The sequence below is a fragment of the Centropristis striata genome, chromosome 3, assembly GCF_030273125.1.
Source record: "Centropristis striata isolate RG_2023a ecotype Rhode Island chromosome 3, C.striata_1.0, whole genome shotgun sequence".
In the NCBI taxonomy this organism is placed as follows: Eukaryota; Metazoa; Chordata; class Actinopteri; order Perciformes; family Serranidae; genus Centropristis; species Centropristis striata.
The window spans coordinates 23,919,760-23,937,059 of record NC_081519.1 but is presented as its reverse complement, the minus strand read 5'-3'; the positions used below and the strand labels follow the sequence as shown (position 1 = coordinate 23,937,059).

Below are 17,300 nucleotides of genomic sequence, written 5' to 3'. Positions count from 1 at the left end.
AACTAGGCTATTAAAAAATAATAAAATAATAATAAAATAATTATTATTACAAATATATTTTATATATATATAATTATTATTATTATTAGTGGAGGCATTATGAATATGTTGTTCCCTTCAATGTAAATAAGTAAGAAATAAAAAGGTAATTATGAAATATTAAACAAAGTTTCTGGATTATTTGTTATTTAAATCACATAATGAGGGCACGAGGCGGCTGTGGACCAATCACACAGCGCCAACTGGACGTTGTTCCCGGAATGTTCCGTCTCCGTCCAATCAGAGCAGAATGCGTGGAGGACCGTGCAGAGAGTCGGACCTCTCCACCAATCAGAAGCTGATCTTGTGTGACGTGGCTCACCGGAAAGCGCCCCGTACAACCAGGAACGCTTGCTGCTCACTTTACCGGCGTCTGTTTCGGAGCCGTACCGACTCATGAGGACGGAAAACGGAGTGTATAGATCCAGCATTGGTTACACACGGATACTTTCTACCCAAAATGTTGAGTCTCGGCGGGTTGTCGGTGGCTCTGGTGCTCGCTCTGGTGCCCGGTCCGTCTGAGGCGCTGAAGGAGGGAGAGTGTGAAGGTAGGTAGCTGCTAGCCGGCTAGCTTCAGCAGCTGGAGGACAACTTTAAAACCTTTAGGAGGCACAAAACATTTTATCTACAGAGCAGGCTGCTTTATAATACCTGGAGAAATATCTGGTGATGATGGGCTCTGTTTATGTCTCCGTGTAAGGTATTTCTTTTTTGACGCTCACAGATTTCTCACACAGGATTCTTAAAATTATCTGAATCAGCCAGGTGGATTTTAACATACAAGCAGTTTGATTTGGTTTTTATGGGGCAAAGACGAGAAACAGAAATACATTCAATATGTGTCCCCATGAAGAAACAGCTGGTAGGATTTGCCATATATATATATATATATATATATATATATATATATATCTAAACATAAACAATCGATATATTTATTTAGATAATCGATATATTATATATTTTATTTTGTTTAAATTGTTAATACCTTTCTTATATTTCTAGTTAATTTTGCTTTCCACTTTGCTTGAAAGCAAACTAACTAATTCTGGAAATTTCCCCATCGTAGGACTAATAAAGGAAATCTTAATCTTGATCTGTGGAATATAAAAGGCTCTCATGAAAAAACAAAGAAAATACATATATATTACTAATAAATGCCAAATAGCAGTCATGTTAGTATTTTTTGGATATGATGTATGTCTTATTTTTTTTAAGTTTATTCTGTTTTTATATCTATAGGTGCTGTGGCAACTAAATCCCACGGGATAAATAAAGTCTTATCTTATATATAAAGATAATAATAATAATAATAATAATAATAACTTTATTTATATAGCACCTTTTTAAAAACAGCAGCTTACAAAGTGCTTCAATGGAGAGCAGTTAATTAAAACTAGAACGATGCCATGAGGCTAAAAACAATTTTTACATGAAAAGAAAAACAATAAGTGAAAGTGGAACAACCACAACACATTCTCAGATACACAGAAATAAAAGGTCAAAGGAGTAGTAAAATAGAAAGCATTACATAAAAGCAAGTCTCACAAAGTGGGTATTAAGAATATATATATATTCTAGGGGATGTGCAAGTGTTCATACTGTTAGAGGAATACTTCACCATTAAAACATGATTTATATATGAAACTACTCACCACATGTTACCTTATATTCTTGTTAATTGACCATTATGAACGTAGAAACATTCAGCAGGATCTGATGCAGTCAGACACTCAAATAATTTTGAAAATCAATCAAATAAAACATGATAAGGAACATAAATCAGATCAAATAAAAAGAAAGTATCTAAAAATAATTAAGCAGGAAAAAATAACATCAGCATATCTTAATCAAGGGCTACTCAAAGCAACTCTTGAAGAAAACGTCTTTTTCTTTAATTGAACATTATGAACGTAGACATTCAGCAGGTCCTGTAGATTCTGATACAGACAAGTTAAACCAAATAAAAATAATTCAGTATCTTATTATAATAAAGGACAGCATAAATAAAGTCAACATATCTAAATCATGGGCTACAGAAAACAATTATTTCAATAAACTTTTTAACTCTCAACTGCTTCTGCAGCAGGTGTGTCACAGTTTCAGTTATAGAAACTAAAAGCAGAATTCGCCTGGAAAGATGTTTAACACATTTTGTTTGTTTCAGTGTGTGTTTCCTTCCTGGGGAAGTTCTACCAGTCGCTGAAGGACAACAACGTAAACTTCAACAACGCAGACATTGAGAAGGCCATCGTGAAGACCTGCAAAGATGCTAAAGGCAAAGAAAACCGCTTTGTAAGTCAAACACAGAAAGTTTAAACAGGGTCTTTTGTGTCTTTTTGTCAGAGTTTCTGATCTTATCGTCGTTTCCATGAGACTTTATGGATTGCAGGAACTTTGTAACATGTTTTATCTGTTGATTTGATGTTAAAACAAACTATTGATGGACTGCTGCACAGATACATACATTCATATTCTTTTCGTATAAACTATATGGAAAGTGAGTGAAATAAAGGGGAAACTGGGACCCTTTTAAACACGTCTAAGCCTACAAAAACAATTAAATTAGATGTATTTCTCTCTGTTTTTACACGTCTAGTGTTACTACATCGGGGCAACAAGTGACGCAGCCACCAAGATGATCAACGAGGTGTCCAAGCCGCTCAGCTACCACGCCCCCGTGGAGAAGATCTGTGAGAAACTAAAGAAGAAGGACAGTCAGATCTGTGAACTGAAATACGGTAAGGAGGACAAAATTATATTTCTTTTTAATTAAAAACATTCCCCCAGACCTCCATCTTCATCCAAACCATGAAATAGTTACACAGACATTACATTACATTATTTTCTCTTGGCGGTCGCTTTGTTCATGCAAACCATGTAGCAGCATTTAGATGTGAGCCTTTTAATGCCACAGTACGAGCTTTTAGGGATTGTTTATCCCAACGGAACATACAGTCATAGAAAAAATTATTAGACCACCATTGTTTTCTTCAATTTCTTGTTCATTTTAATGCCTGGTACAACTTAAAGTACATTTGTTTGGACAAATATAATGATATCAACAAAAATAGTTCATAAGACTTTATTTAAGAGCTGATATCTAGACATTTTCCATGGTTTTCCTGATAATGATTTTGGTTATTGTCAAAAAAATATTTTTTTCCATGACTGTAAGTAAATGCCAGCAGGTTTTGTGGACATCCTGCTGAAGTGGGGGACCACTTTGGAACCAGAGCAGGGAAAAACCAAGATGAGTAGCTGCAGGCTGCTGTGAGTGATGGGAGGCTGAACGTCCAGAGGCAGAGAAAAACTCCTGTTTGGTTAAAATAAACCCTTAATTCACTGAGTCAGATGTTAATATATGCTGCTGGCTCTACACTCTGTCTCCTCTCTGTTGCTGGCCTCTTTCTGATGCTCAGCAGGCAGCTTGTTCGTTGGAGGCAGACCATTAAGTTGGCAACACAAAATGACAAAAATAGCCCCCAGAAAACCACCACCAATGTACTCCATCTCAGCCGATATATTTGCCCAACCCTGGTGCAGCATAAAAATGTTTAAAACTTTAATATCAGCTTTAAGAATGACTCTCCAGCCTATTTAGTACAGCCCAAGTAGGCCAGGACCAGAGACATGAGCAGCTGCAGGAAGCCAGTTTAGAGACCAGAGAAGAGCAGAGGTGTAGAAAGAAGGGATGGAAATAATTAATCGCTGATATTGGTCGTTAAGAATTTGGTCGATCAAGTGAAATTTTTAATTGATCTGTGTATCTTTTTATTTTTATTTTATCTCTGACTGCTATCAGTATCACTGAACTGAAACACGCCGAGTGTTCAGTTTTGTGGCCGTACGTCAATCAGCCAATGAGCTGAGAATTAAGTTGACAAAAGCTACAGTTTGCAAACTGAAAGTTGCAATAACAATTATAAAACACACAGAAACAAAAGAGGATTAATTTTGTCCAAAACTTAAACACAAAACACATTTAATTATGAAGATTACTGTGAAAACTAACCTCATGCCTATTCGGGGGCTAAAACATAAAACATTTAACTCCTTGACATTATCTTTACAGATTAATCTCACGTGAGTTAATTTAACAATTGACAGGATCAAGTCTCTTTTCTTCCTTATAAAAAAAAGTGTCCGTTCTCAATACAGGCTTTTGCATAGTCCTGTGTATATATATATTTTATTGTGCCCATATGTGCATGCAGCGATTAATCGATTAATTGAACGTTAATGTTATAGATGTTATATATAATTTGGCAGGTTCCTTCCAAATGCTCATCCCTAGTAGAGAGGTTGGGTAGCAGGTGTACAGCAGCATTCTGGGTTAGCTGCAGAGGTCTGATGTGTTCAGGTGGGACAGGACGAGCACCTGGTCTGCCTCCTGCTGAGGAAGGGAGTTAATCCTGCTGATGTGGAGGAGAGCTGCTGACAGATATATATATATGTATATATATATATATATATATTTTTTTTTTTTGGCAATTCGTACTGGCTGTCAAACATTTGCAGCATTACTTTAAACACAACACAAAAAAGTAAAAAAATTCAATATATTGAGTCCAGAAAAAACTAACGTGTCCATTTTATATATCGAATGAAAAGTCGATAAAGTAATTATCGCGACAGGCCTAAACTGCTGTTGTCTGCATATCGCTGGTAGACGACATGTCAGTTTACATGCTTTATGATAAATGCAGTAAATCCTGCAGTGCTGTTTCTCCAAATGCATTCATGAATGCAAAGCAGTAATACAAATATTTATAGAAGTTGAGCAAGCAGAAAAAAATATTGAATTTGACTGCCAAATTTCATAAAGGTGATGAAACATTTCCTCATATCCAGGGACTTTTTTTGTATTTTTCTTTTCAAGTAACATATTGGGACACTTGCTGGTATTGATTAAGGATGAAATAAGTTATATTTAGAATTGGTACAAATAATTGAGGTCTAAAAAACATGTGGAGTGTATTCCTTCCTCATAAAACATTTTCAACAAGTGCATGTGACAAACAAACCTTACTAGATGTTTAAAAACCTTTCCAAGAATTACAGATGCCAAGTCATTCATTTGTGTCTTTCCCCGTGCAGACAAACAGCTGGACCTGACCACAGTGGACCTGAAAAAGCTTAAAGTGAAGGACCTGAAGAAGATCCTGGAGGAGTGGGGCGAGTCCTGCAAAGGCTGCGCCGAGAAGTCCGACTTCATCCGCAAAATCACGGAGCTCATGCCTAAATACGCTCCTGCAGCCGCCAAGGCACGGACAGAACTGTAACGAGGAACATAAACAAAACACACAACTTTTGGACTTGACTTGGACCAGACTGCTATCCAGAAAGAAGAAGAAGGAGGAGGACCAGGAGAGGAGAGGAGAGGAGAGGAGAGGAGAGGAGAGGAGAGGAGGAGGGGGGAGTTTTGTTTGACATGTTTGTCTCAATCTTTTGGGTTTTGGGGAGTTGTAAAAGCATGTAGTAATGTGATTCAGAAGTATAGACATCGGTGTATACACAAGTCTGAAGTCTAATACTTTTAAATCCAGTGAAAGGGAAAAGAAGCTTTTTGAAATAGTCATGAAGGTCATAAAGGGATTCATACAACAGAAGACTAATTTAATGCAGAATGTGAGCGTTGGGAGCAGCTTTTTCGATACATTTCACTGTATGTTTGCTACAAACGTGATTCTCCAACAACGTGGCATCACTGAGCCGCTGCTGGAGGTTACAGCGACGCTCCGGCACGTTTGTTGGCCACAACACAGCTTCCTGTTCACAAACTCTTCTCCAGCCTCCTGCCAACAACATCTTAATGCCAACAAGTCGAATGTGTTTCTTCTGAGGATGAGTCACGTTTTTTCGAGTCTGTCTTAAAACAACACTGACTGACATACATGTTTGTACATACAAATCATTTCCAGTGGCTGCAGATAAAATCCACAGTCCTGTTCTGTGCAAAAAGGGTTTTTTAAGTAACATTACGTTTGGCCGGTTTAACCAACAGGAAGGATTACAGCAGCCAAAAACGGTTTCCACACACATGTGAGTGTCGTATTAAGATCAGACTTCAGCTCTCCTTTTAGGCCGATGACCACCTTACTGTAGAGACATTCAGGTCTTCAACATTCCCCCTTTAAACCTCCAGTTTAGTCTTTTTGTTTTATAGTTAACAGAGTCACCCATATTCCAACTAAGAGTCAAAGAAACTGTGCCATTATTACAAAAAAAACGAACCTCTTTATCTTATTTCTTTAAAGGATCTGTACACGACATTCAGAACATTAATACAGCAGCAAATGTTATTTTGTGAAGATATAGTGCAGTTACAGCCCCCTGAGCAGAGAATGAAGTCACGCTTCTCTATTATATCCTCTTTATCTAAGCTTCTCTCTTCTTTGTTAACAACTAAATGTTGTAGCCTCTCTGGCTGTGAGTCCTGTATGTGTCGGACTCTCTGACAACGACCTGCTGGTTCCCCCTCAGGTTACTCTGTTAGCTCTGTTCTTATTGTTGGGATCTTTAGAACCATTTGCTGTGTCGATAGAACCGCCGTGTTGAGAGGCTTGTACAGGCAATCGATGTGCTCTGAATTCTGTGTACAGACCTGTGTAAATTCACAACACTAGCTTTTTGCACCATGGCAGCACCATGTGGCCTGGCCATTAATCCAGAAGGATTTAATTTTTTATGGAAATGGCCCTAAATACTCAACATTGCCAATAATTAGCTTTTCTCCTGGAAAAATGCAGGTGCTACACAATCTCTGAACCCAGTCTGACAACAAAGCTGATATTTCTGAGCAGATATCAGGACCAAGACCTCCTCCTCCTCCTCCTCCTCTGTGCACCTGTCTGCTTTTGCAGTCTAATTAGCAACGTATTTAGGTCCAGACAACATTCCAGCTAATCTCTACAGACGTCTGCATATTTAAGAAAAGATGCATTTTAAAAGTGACATATTTTTCAGACGATAGCTGATGTGTTCAGAGATTAGCAAATGTCTTCTGCCTCATTTTCTCTCCACACGGATGGTTTACCTGCAGCACCTTCAGCCCTGACGAAACCTTTATCTAATCAAAAATAGAGATATACACAAATAATACACACGCCACTGCTTACTGGGTAATGCCTCTGACATGAAAACGTACCTGAAACGTGTCTTTCAACCTGGAAACTGCAGCAAAACATTGCACAAAGTTTACAGATTGAAACCAAAACTCACCCACATGTGACGGTCAATACCTCAAACAGAAACCAGACCAAATTTTTGTCCCATTACCTTCAGATCCTGCATCATTTATAGAGAAGTTGGTTCTTAACAAGTGGTTCTGTCAGTTCTTTATGAGGAATACTTGGTGAAAAGAAAATGCATGACACACTCTGAACACTCTTCAGCTGTGGACTATGGGTGACTTGTGTTAAAGAACATTTAATTAGTTTCTGACACAGAAAGGTGCAACGCTTCTGTAAGAAATATTTAGGTAAGATATTTATTGAGTTTTCTTTTATGAATATTTAACTTCTTTTATTTCTAATCTCATTGTTTCCTGGCTTTGTTTTGGATCTGGCAGCCCAGAAGGTTTCTGTCCTGTCGTGCTGATGTAATAAGTGTTGTGAACTTTGTAGCTCATGAAATCAGCCTCAGCTCTCCTGCTGTCGTCCACCTTCACGTCTGAGCAGCTGGGATCACTGGCACTGTAATCCAATCAGGGATTGGATGAAAGGATTGTTAAAAATTTGAAATAAAAAAAAAATATAGAAAACTGACTGGCGGTGAATTAAAGTTCAAAATGTTTGTTTCCATTCACACACACCTCTGTCACCACTTCAGAAACAATATTTATGGTTCCTTCACTTGGAGGGAAATAATATATAAATATATATTTCCTTCCACATGTTGCAGTGAGCGGTGAAGCTCTGACCCCCCAGACTGTTGTGTCTTTCAGAAGGGATAGATATTTCATTGTTTGATGTATACTGAAAAAAAAAAGGTTTCTGATGAAAGGAAAACTTACAATATGCTGTTTTTTCACATGTAAGGCCCAGTCATTTGTTACAACTGTACTATTCTACTTTTTCAATTAAAATATGTAAAAAACCCATGTGGAGTTATGGATCATATGACTTCAAAAATGTATGAAATATCTGATTATTCAAATATTGTCTAAAAAAAGATTTCAAATAGCTTTGAACTATATCTGAAAGGAAATTCCAATATTTAAATCGTGCAAACATTTTATGTTTTTTAATGTTTTAAATATTTTTCAACATTTAGGCCTTAAAGGTTCTTTATTTATTATTATTTCCATTTTGTGCTACTTTATACTGCTTCTTCATTACATTTCAGAGGGAAGTATTGTTTTGCTGCACTATGCAGTATCTGATTACTTACTTTACAAATTCAATTTTACATTAAAGACATTTAAGCTTTTAACATACAGCTGTTGTTAAATTAAAATGACCCTCGGTTTGTAAAATAGCAACATTTAGCTCCAGCTCGACCAGACGCAACATTAAAACGCTGAATGTGACAATAATATTAACTATACTTCCATACATAGTGAATATTTGCATTAAACTGACAGTTACCTTACTGCATGTTGAATACTTTTATTTTGGTACTTTGAGTACAGTTTGCTGATGATGCAATAAATTGTTACTAACTTCCACCACTGATTATTTCTGCCTTACAAGTGATAATATAAGAACTGAAAATATGATAAAACAATAAACAGCATGTAGTTTTAACAACAAAATTATTCTATATTATAATTACAGTTCCTTGCCATGTTCGTTTTACTGCTGTAAATACCGTCATTAACTGACCTCCATAAACCTGTTACATCATTTTCTTTATGTTCTTATAATTTTATTGGTGGAAGTAGTAGTTTGAATGAAAAATATAAATACAAATAAAAAAATCTACTCAAAATAAAATAATTATTTTATTTTTATAATTTATTTTTATTTTTTATTGCTCCTTACAGTACAAAATACATATGTAAAATATAATAATAATAAAAAAATAATAACAATAATAATGACAACAATTACATTACATGTATTTTTTCCATCAACGGCAACAACAATAATAGTAATAATAATAATAATAGTTATAACAATAATAATTGTTTGATTGTTTTGCAAAATTAAGCATGATGACGTCATGACGCCGCTGCAGACGCGTCAGCGCAGGCTCCGCCCTACTCGGGAAAGCGCACATTCCTATTGTCCAAGATGGCGGCGTAGCTGCAGATTCTCCGCGGCTGACATGTTTTTAAACGAATTTGTGCTTTTATTTCGACATATATGACAGAGTTCGGCCTCGGGAGCGGTGGCGTGTCGTTGCGGAAGCCCCTGTCTGCCTCGTTGTTCGTGCTAACGCCGCTGGAAGTCGCTCCGCAGGCCGGATTCCCGCTGCAGGCACCGAAAAGTTTGAGCTCCATCCTCCGGTGAAGATGAAGAGGCAGGCCGGGAGGGAGGCGAGTCCGTCCAGGGCCGCCGCCAAGCGGATCCGGGAGCGGGAGCGGGAGAGTGCACGGAGGGAGGAGCTGCCGCCGCCGCCGCTGGCTCTGCTGCTGGCGGAGAGCCGGGGCTACCACCGCCGGAGCCGGAGCAGGGAGCGCGAGAAGCCGCGGCTCCGGGAGGAGCGGGCGGCCGCCCTGGAGCTCCACCACCGGCATGAGCTCAGCCTTCTCGGCCGCCCGCCGCTCCGCACCACCGCGGTGGAGCTCCCCGCTGCCCGCCCGGGCACCCTGGAGTACAAAACGCTGCTCATCAGCAACCTAGGCTCGCAGGTGTCGGACGAGGACGTGGAGGACGCGCTGTTTCACGAGTTCAAAAAGTTCGGGGACGTCAGCGTGAAGCTGTCGCACACGCCGGAGCTGGGCCGGATCGCTTACGTTAATTTCCGGCACCCGGAGGACGCCAAAGAGGCCAGGCACGCCAAATCCTCCAGGTTAGTTTTGGGTGACCGGCAGCTTAAAATTGAACCCATGTACGTGAGGAGGCGGAGCGTCACGCCGCCAGATACGGGGTATCTGCCTCTGCACGCACCGTACCCGTACAGACAACGCTCCCTGTCCCCGCCCGGTCCCGGTGTGAGTAACATTAGAGACATCAGAGCCAGACACTACGCTCTGGAGACCCTGGGGCTCAGCAGAGAGAGGGAGAGACTTCTGGATTATTATGGCATGCTAGATGAGAGGGGCCGGCCCTACGGCTTCCCTCCCATGCCAGTGGTGGAGGATTTAAAACCGGAGGATGATCAGAGGGCCACCAGCAACCTTTTTATTGGCAATCTGGATGGTAATGTTACAGAGGCAGAACTGAGGAGGGGCTTTGACAAGTATGGCATCATTGAGGATGTTGTGATTAAACGCCCGGCTCGTGGACAGGGTGGGGCGTACGCTTTTGTGAAGTTTCAGAACCTAGACATGGCCCACCGTGCCAAAGTGGCCATGCAGGGTCGACTCATGGGTGGAAATCCAATAAAGATCGGTTATGGTAAAGCTAACCCCACCACAAGGCTATGGGTGGGTGGTCTCGGGCCTGGAAACTCCCTGGCAGCCCTGGCCCGGGAGTTCGACCGATTTGGGAGTATAAGGAACATCGACTATGTGAAGGGGGACAGCTTTGCTTACATCCAGTATGAGAGTTTGGACGCCGCCCAAGCCGCCTGCACCCAGATGAGAGGGTTTCCTTTGGGTGGCCCCGAGCGGCGCCTGAGGGTGGACTTTGCTAAAGTTGAGGAGAGCCCCTCTCGGCCGTTTCCTCCTGGTTACCAGCCCCCCGTGGCAGCCCCCTCCCACTACGACCTCCTTGGGGAGGCCTACAGCCGCCATCGCAGCCTGGAGCGGGAGCTGAGGGGAGCCAGGGAGCGCTCGCCGCCGCTCTCCCACAGCCTCCTCTCGCAGAGGGAGAGAGAGCGGGCCCTGCTGGAGAGAGAATACCCCACCAGCCCCACCCGGAGCCTGGAGAGGAGGGCGGGAGGAGTGGTGGAAGCATTTGGGAGGAGCGGGAGAGGAGCGAGGAGTCGCAGCAGGAGCAGGGAGCGGTGGCTGAAGGAGCGGGAGGAGAGGCGGAACCGGAGGAGGAGCAGGAGTCTGTCTGCTGACCGGGTGACAGAGGACAGGGAGAAAGAGAGGGAGAAGGAGAGGGGGAGGTCGAGGGTTCGAGGTCTGGGAGGTGCCGTCTCTCCTGATGCGAGCCCAGACCGAGCCCGGGTTCGAGCCCCCGACTCCACCACAGAGCCGAGAGACCATTCCCCTGAAAATGGCGGAGGGGGGCGACACCCTGCCATCAACGAAGATGATCCACCACCTGGCCGCCACCACAGCAAGCGTTCCGCCGAGCACCTCAACAACCACCACCACCGGAACAGCGAGGTCATCGCCGCCGTCTCCCCTGCGATCCACACGGACACGCACACCTCCTCCTCCCCCAGCTCGCTGTCAGAGTTCGCCCAGGCCTCGCTCTCCAAGTCGTGGCACGGCTTCTTCGCGCTGAAGAACAGCAGTTTCCCCACGGACCTGTACATGCTGGAGGGCGGAACATCGTTCTTCAACACGGTGATGAAGGACACACTGAAGCTGCAGAGCCAGAACCAGCCCAGCCAGCTGAAGATCGCCCAGCGGCTCCGCATGGACCAGACCCGCCTCGACGAGGTGTCCCGCCGCATTAAACTTGGCCGGCCTGATGGGTTCGCCATCCTACTGGCTCTCCAGGGCCCCATCGATCGCCAGGCCCCCGCCCCTGAGCCAGGCCTGCAGGCACGCCTGCTGCGCCACCTTGTGACGTACCTGCGCAACAAGGAGGCGGCCGGCGTGGTCAGCCTGCCCGCTGCAAAAGAGGGCGGGCCCGGGGCGATGCTGTACGCCTTCCCTCCTGGAGTGTTCTCACAACAGTACCTGCAGGCCGCCAAAAGGACTGTGGGTAACCTGGACGAGGAGCACATGGTTATTGTGATTGTCACTGACACTAATTGATACATAAAAGACTCTAAAAGGCATGCACACACGGAGCTCAACTACAAATACTTCCATGTTGTTTTTAAAAAGATGCATTTTGTTGTTTTATCCAGTATCTTATAAATGAAACACAACAGAGTACACTACATCTCTTTTACCCTCTGGTGATTTCTCATCATGAACTGCCGGGAAATAAATTAAATGTCCTGTAATGAAAAACACTTAAAGATTTTAATGTATAGCCTGCTACTCGTGCAGGCAGCACTGTTTCTTTTATACTCTAAGCTGTAACATTATTATTACACTAAATCTGAAGGGTTTGTTGATATGCTCGTTTACTTTATTTGTTTTCCTTTTATCAGACGTTGTTCTGTATATCCAATACATGTGGGGCAACGAGGTTTTATACAAAGTGATTGTACTGTAAACTGAATGGAAAAGTGATGCCAGCGGAGCCTGGTTCGTCTCTACTGGCTTCGACTTGCAGGTTGAGACTGTTGTGACGTGTTCCTCTTTTTGTCTGAAGCACCGGCCGGTAGAGACAGCGACCCGTCCCTGTGACTGTATATTTTACATAGATAGTGTTTTATCAATTGAACCATTCCAGTTTTCTTCCATTTTGAAAGTTGTGAGCGTGTTTGGTCTATTGTTGCATGCAGGAAAAGGAAAAAAAACTTTATATTTTGTCTGTCTTTCAGTGAGCTGTTTGCTGGAGAAAAGCTGTCCTACTGGTGCAAGGTCTGATTATATTACTGGTTCTGATTTTATATTGTATACTGACTTTTATTCAATTTTAATACACCAATCCATCCATCTGTTATCCATCCACGCTGCTTTCTCTTTTTGTCTTCCATCACTGCAGCCTCAGTATAGTCTTTACTGTGTCTCGTAACACGAACATCATTTCAAGGTGGTCAAACTAAACTCTAAACACAGTTTATAACACGCTTGTCTAAACTCTTTCAACCGCTAATCGACTGGCAGTTAAACTCAGATTTAATTCCTTAAAAACACTTAAGGATCCAGGAAATTCAACCCCGGTCTCAGTAAAACAATTTATTCATTAATCAAAGGAGAATTACAAAACAAATACATTAATTCTGATGTCAAACTTAATAAAAATGAACTTATCTGAGACATTAACTGACCATAGGTGTAGCCTAGGACAGGATCAAACATTTCCAACTTTAATCCAAAATTCAGCATTAATACAGAATAAAAAAAATATACAGATTGCTATTTAAATAAAGATAATTACTCAGGATATCAATATATTCTCTCTGTCTTTACATTAATATTACACTCTAAAGCCAAGTGTTAATTATTCTGAAAATAACACAAACATGTTCACATTGCAAATATCAAAGGTGAAATATAATTTCTGTATTATCAGGTTTTGAATGGTAACAATTAAAACTTAAACACGAGGCAGAGAGCTACACATGCAGTTTAATTTGAATAAATTTGAATTTGAATAAATCGTGTTTTTTGCGAAAACAGATGAATTCAGAAGTTTTAAATAATTGCATCAACTTTGAAATCCCCTAATAACTCTTTAATTAGCTCAGAAATGAACAACACATGCAGTGTTGCAAAAAAATGTGTATGTCATAATTATGTAACCGAAGTGGCAAACTTTTTTTTTTCAATGTTCAGTGAATATTTGTGCCAAGACAATATTTATATAGGCAAAAGCACATTTTCCCACCCAGATGATAATGAATGAGAGGGGAAAAAACTGGACGAATCTTCCGCAGCCGTAGACTTTAACTGTTGTTGTGAAAATGAGCATTGTTGTTGTTTGACGGCTTGTTGCAACAGAAACTTGGGTGTTCAGCAGATCTTGACCTGCAACAGTTTGTGTTTTATCCCGCGTGTGTTGCTTTGTTGCTCAAACCTCATGAGCTTCTGTCGTGCATAGAGAAGATGTGTGATCCTGTAATCCGAGTGCTTCTGGTTCTGGTTGGCTCCGTGCTGACTTCATGTTTACTCCGTTTGTTGGTTCACAGAAGTCAGTTTAAGTTGGTTAGTGTGGAAGCTGAATTCTGATGATATGATGAAAAAAAAAAGATCTTGTCATTTTATTGAGAAACTTTCTTGAAATAATGACTTATAATGATCATTCAAGGCTTAAAGTGCTCAGGCATAGAGCAGTTTTCAGTTCAAATATGACTTAAAGGTTCTGCACACGACATTAGAACATTATTATACCTCTAAACAACAGTACATGTAAAGATAAAGTGGAGTAAAGGCGTCCCGACCAGAGAATGAAGTCACGCTATTTCCCTTCAACAAACTGTTGGTAGCTGGTCCGGCTGTGGGTTTAGGTTAGAGCATGTGAGTCCCTGAGTGTGTCCCATTCCAACCCAAGAGAGTGATACATGGATATATATTATAAGAACTGAACTGCGTTCCTCCACTCAGCCTTTGCAAACAAGTTTTCCCCCCAGTGGTTATTCACAGAATTTCCCCCTGCAGCCCTGAGAGCATTTCTCTGTAAAACTGTGCAAACTGCAAACAAGCCCAATTATGTCTTTTTTATCCATGAAGGTTTTATGTTTTCTAAAATTTTCCTCCAGCTCAGAAACACTGTTGCACATTTTCAGTAAAGCCAGAAGTCTGAAAATGTTTTTCCATATGCACCAGACGAGCAGTTCTCAGTGGAAATGTAAAACTGTCTAAATTAAGTTTCCTCACACTATATAATATTTAAAGTCTTTGGACAACGCTTAAATATTTGCGGATATCACAAAGTCTCAGTTAGATTTATACCAACTCACAAAAACCAACTGAAATATGATTTGAGCTCTTCCAGACATTTAAAGCAAAAATAATATTTTTAATGACCAGAATAAATTCAAAGTGGGCATTTAAAATAAAGACGTATTTTAAACATGATACTCTGTATCAATATTTTCACTTTGATGATATGCAGGCGATTGATATCCTCTGAATGTTATGTAAAGCCACTTTAATTCAATATATATTTCAAATCTCAAAATAAATTTTTTTTTTACTTTTGAAGACTTTGGTATGGAGACATAGCTTTCTCAAAATAATGCCTTTGTATTTAAAAATATGAATTTCTAAAGTTAAAAAGCTCTTTATTCTGAGATACTAAATTACTATAGCAAGAATGTTTTCAACAAAGTGACTTATGGGATTTTTTTCCTTTTCATCACGTTATTTATTTTTCTTTAACAGTTTGACCTGGAAGCTGATTTCAACCAGTGAGAGCCTGAAAATGTGCCTGTTTCTGTCAAACTCCTAAAGAAATGAATCAGATTAGTAGTAAACATATTCTGTTCAGAGATGTAAAGTCTGAGGAAGAACTAGAGGGCTGAACATAAAGATGCTTTTTTAAAATCCACTACTTGTTTACAGCACAAGCAGGTAAATGTGTTAAAGTCAAGAACGTGACAAATCTTTACGTACGTGGTTTTGATCAAGCATCTGCAAGACGACGAAAATAAGGCTGCAACTTTTCCCATTAGAGATTTTTCTTATTCTGTTGATAAATCTTTGAATTGTTTCGTCTTTAAAATGTCAGAATGAACTTTATTTGGGACTAAGTTACAATTTAAAATCCTTTGCATGGAAAAGAAAAGGACATTTAGATATGGTTTACAGGATTAAAATAAAACAAAACAAAAGAGAACAAAAAAGATAAAACAGGAGAATAAAAATGAGAAGACATAGATAAAAAGTCCTAAGTTTTAAATAATATCTAAATTTAAACTAATTTATTCACAAAGAGCGTTTATTAATGAAAACAACATCTGTTGTGGTATTTTGCTTCTACGATCCGATTTGCAAAAGTAAAAGTAACTCTGTCCATATACAGCTTTGGAAGTACAGCTTTACTCAAGTGTTTGTTTTCTACTCCATTACATTTTAAAGGGAACATATTGCGCTTTTTAACTTTTCATCAGACGGCAATAGTTATGAATTATTCTTGCAGATTGTCATGCAAACATATACTGAAAAACATTGCATTTTTTTCTGTGAAAAAGGTTGTTTTTTTGTTTTTTTTCAAGTAATTTAGTCCAGAAATTAGAAAAAAATCTACTTTTTCAAAGCTCTTGTGAAGTAATCTGCCTTATTCTCTGTTGTCTCAAGAGACGAACACTTGTTGGTGAAACAGACTCAAATATTCTCACTGCAAAAGGATATTTTAGGACTCAATGACAGACAGAAATGTCTTCATATGAAAGAAGTTTGTAGAGATTAAACACCTTATAAAATAAAATAACTTCCAACATAGCTGACACAATACAGCATATATAACACTGACAGGGACCATTCAGCATAATGAGAACTTAAATTTACTTTTTTATTTTTTAAATGTAAGGGCTTTGACATGGAATGGAGGAATTACTAATTCTTCCACCACTGGAACGTCTATTTTCACAGAGGGAATTAGGAGATGATTTTTAATTTAATTTAATTTTTTAACCTTTTTCCACCCTGCTGTCTTAAAAGTACTTTTAATTTTCTTTTAGCTTCTGTTTTTGTTGTGGTAACACACGCACCTTCTCATTTTGTTTTTGGTCTGAAAGTCGATCCATCCACCAGTTATGGTTCTGTGGCTCGAATGTGTTTTTATTCAGATAAGCAGAGTTATCTTCTGATTTTTACTGGTTGAAACTGTGAGTATTATCAGCCAGAAAAGTGTCTCTTAGTCTGGAAACCATTCAGAATGAATCAGAAAAAAGACACCCACTCAAAGAGAAATGTGGTCATATAACATAACATGTTGCTGAATGTTCATCACCACACCAATCTTATAAATATACCCGTTTTGTACAATATGCTGTTAAGGATTAAAAAAAACATTTTTTATGTCAACTTTCCTTGACAAACCCATTGTGAATACACGTTCCTCTTCCTGTCTCAAATAAACTGGAGGTGTTGCTGTGTTAGGACAGATGAAGAGGTGGAGTTTAACCCATGACGACAATCTGTTTTTGTACACAGATTCCCTCTTTTGGTTTGGTATTCATGTCGACATAGAAACATGTATTCTGTATTGAAAGAAAATGTAATAAACATTTTATGCTCTTTTCAAAACGTGTGTCCTTTCTGTTCAGTTTTTCTATGTCGTCACTTCTATTTCTTCTATATAGTCTGTATATATTTTGTGTTTTTCCCAAAGTAAAAGCTATCTATCTATCTATCTATCTATCTATCTATCTATCTATCTATCTATCTATCTATCTATCTATCTATCTATCTATCTATCTATCTATCTATCTATCTATCTATCTATCTATCTATCTATCTATCTATC

The 17,300-nt window shown here is 39.8% G+C and overlaps 2 protein-coding genes across 2 annotated transcripts; both read left to right on the top strand.

The window, feature by feature from the left end:
• The first annotated feature begins 377 nt into the window (after window positions 1–377).
• Window positions 378–8,142, top strand: manf (mesencephalic astrocyte-derived neurotrophic factor). The gene is made up of 4 exons (XM_059329857.1): window positions 378–587; window positions 2,207–2,334; window positions 2,639–2,780; window positions 5,140–8,142. Exons 1-4 carry the CDS (start codon window positions 500–502, stop codon window positions 5,322–5,324), a joined length of 543 nt encoding a protein of 180 aa, XP_059185840.1. The 5' UTR covers window positions 378–499; the 3' UTR covers window positions 5,325–8,142.
• Window positions 8,143–9,499: 1,357 nt separating this feature from the next.
• On the top strand, window positions 9,500–17,080 carry rbm15b (RNA binding motif protein 15B). The gene has a single exon (XM_059329315.1). The coding sequence runs from the start codon at window positions 9,500–9,502 to the stop codon at window positions 12,026–12,028; it is 2,529 nt and encodes an 842-aa protein (XP_059185298.1). The 3' UTR covers window positions 12,029–17,080.
• Window positions 17,081–17,300: the final 220 nt, after the last annotated feature.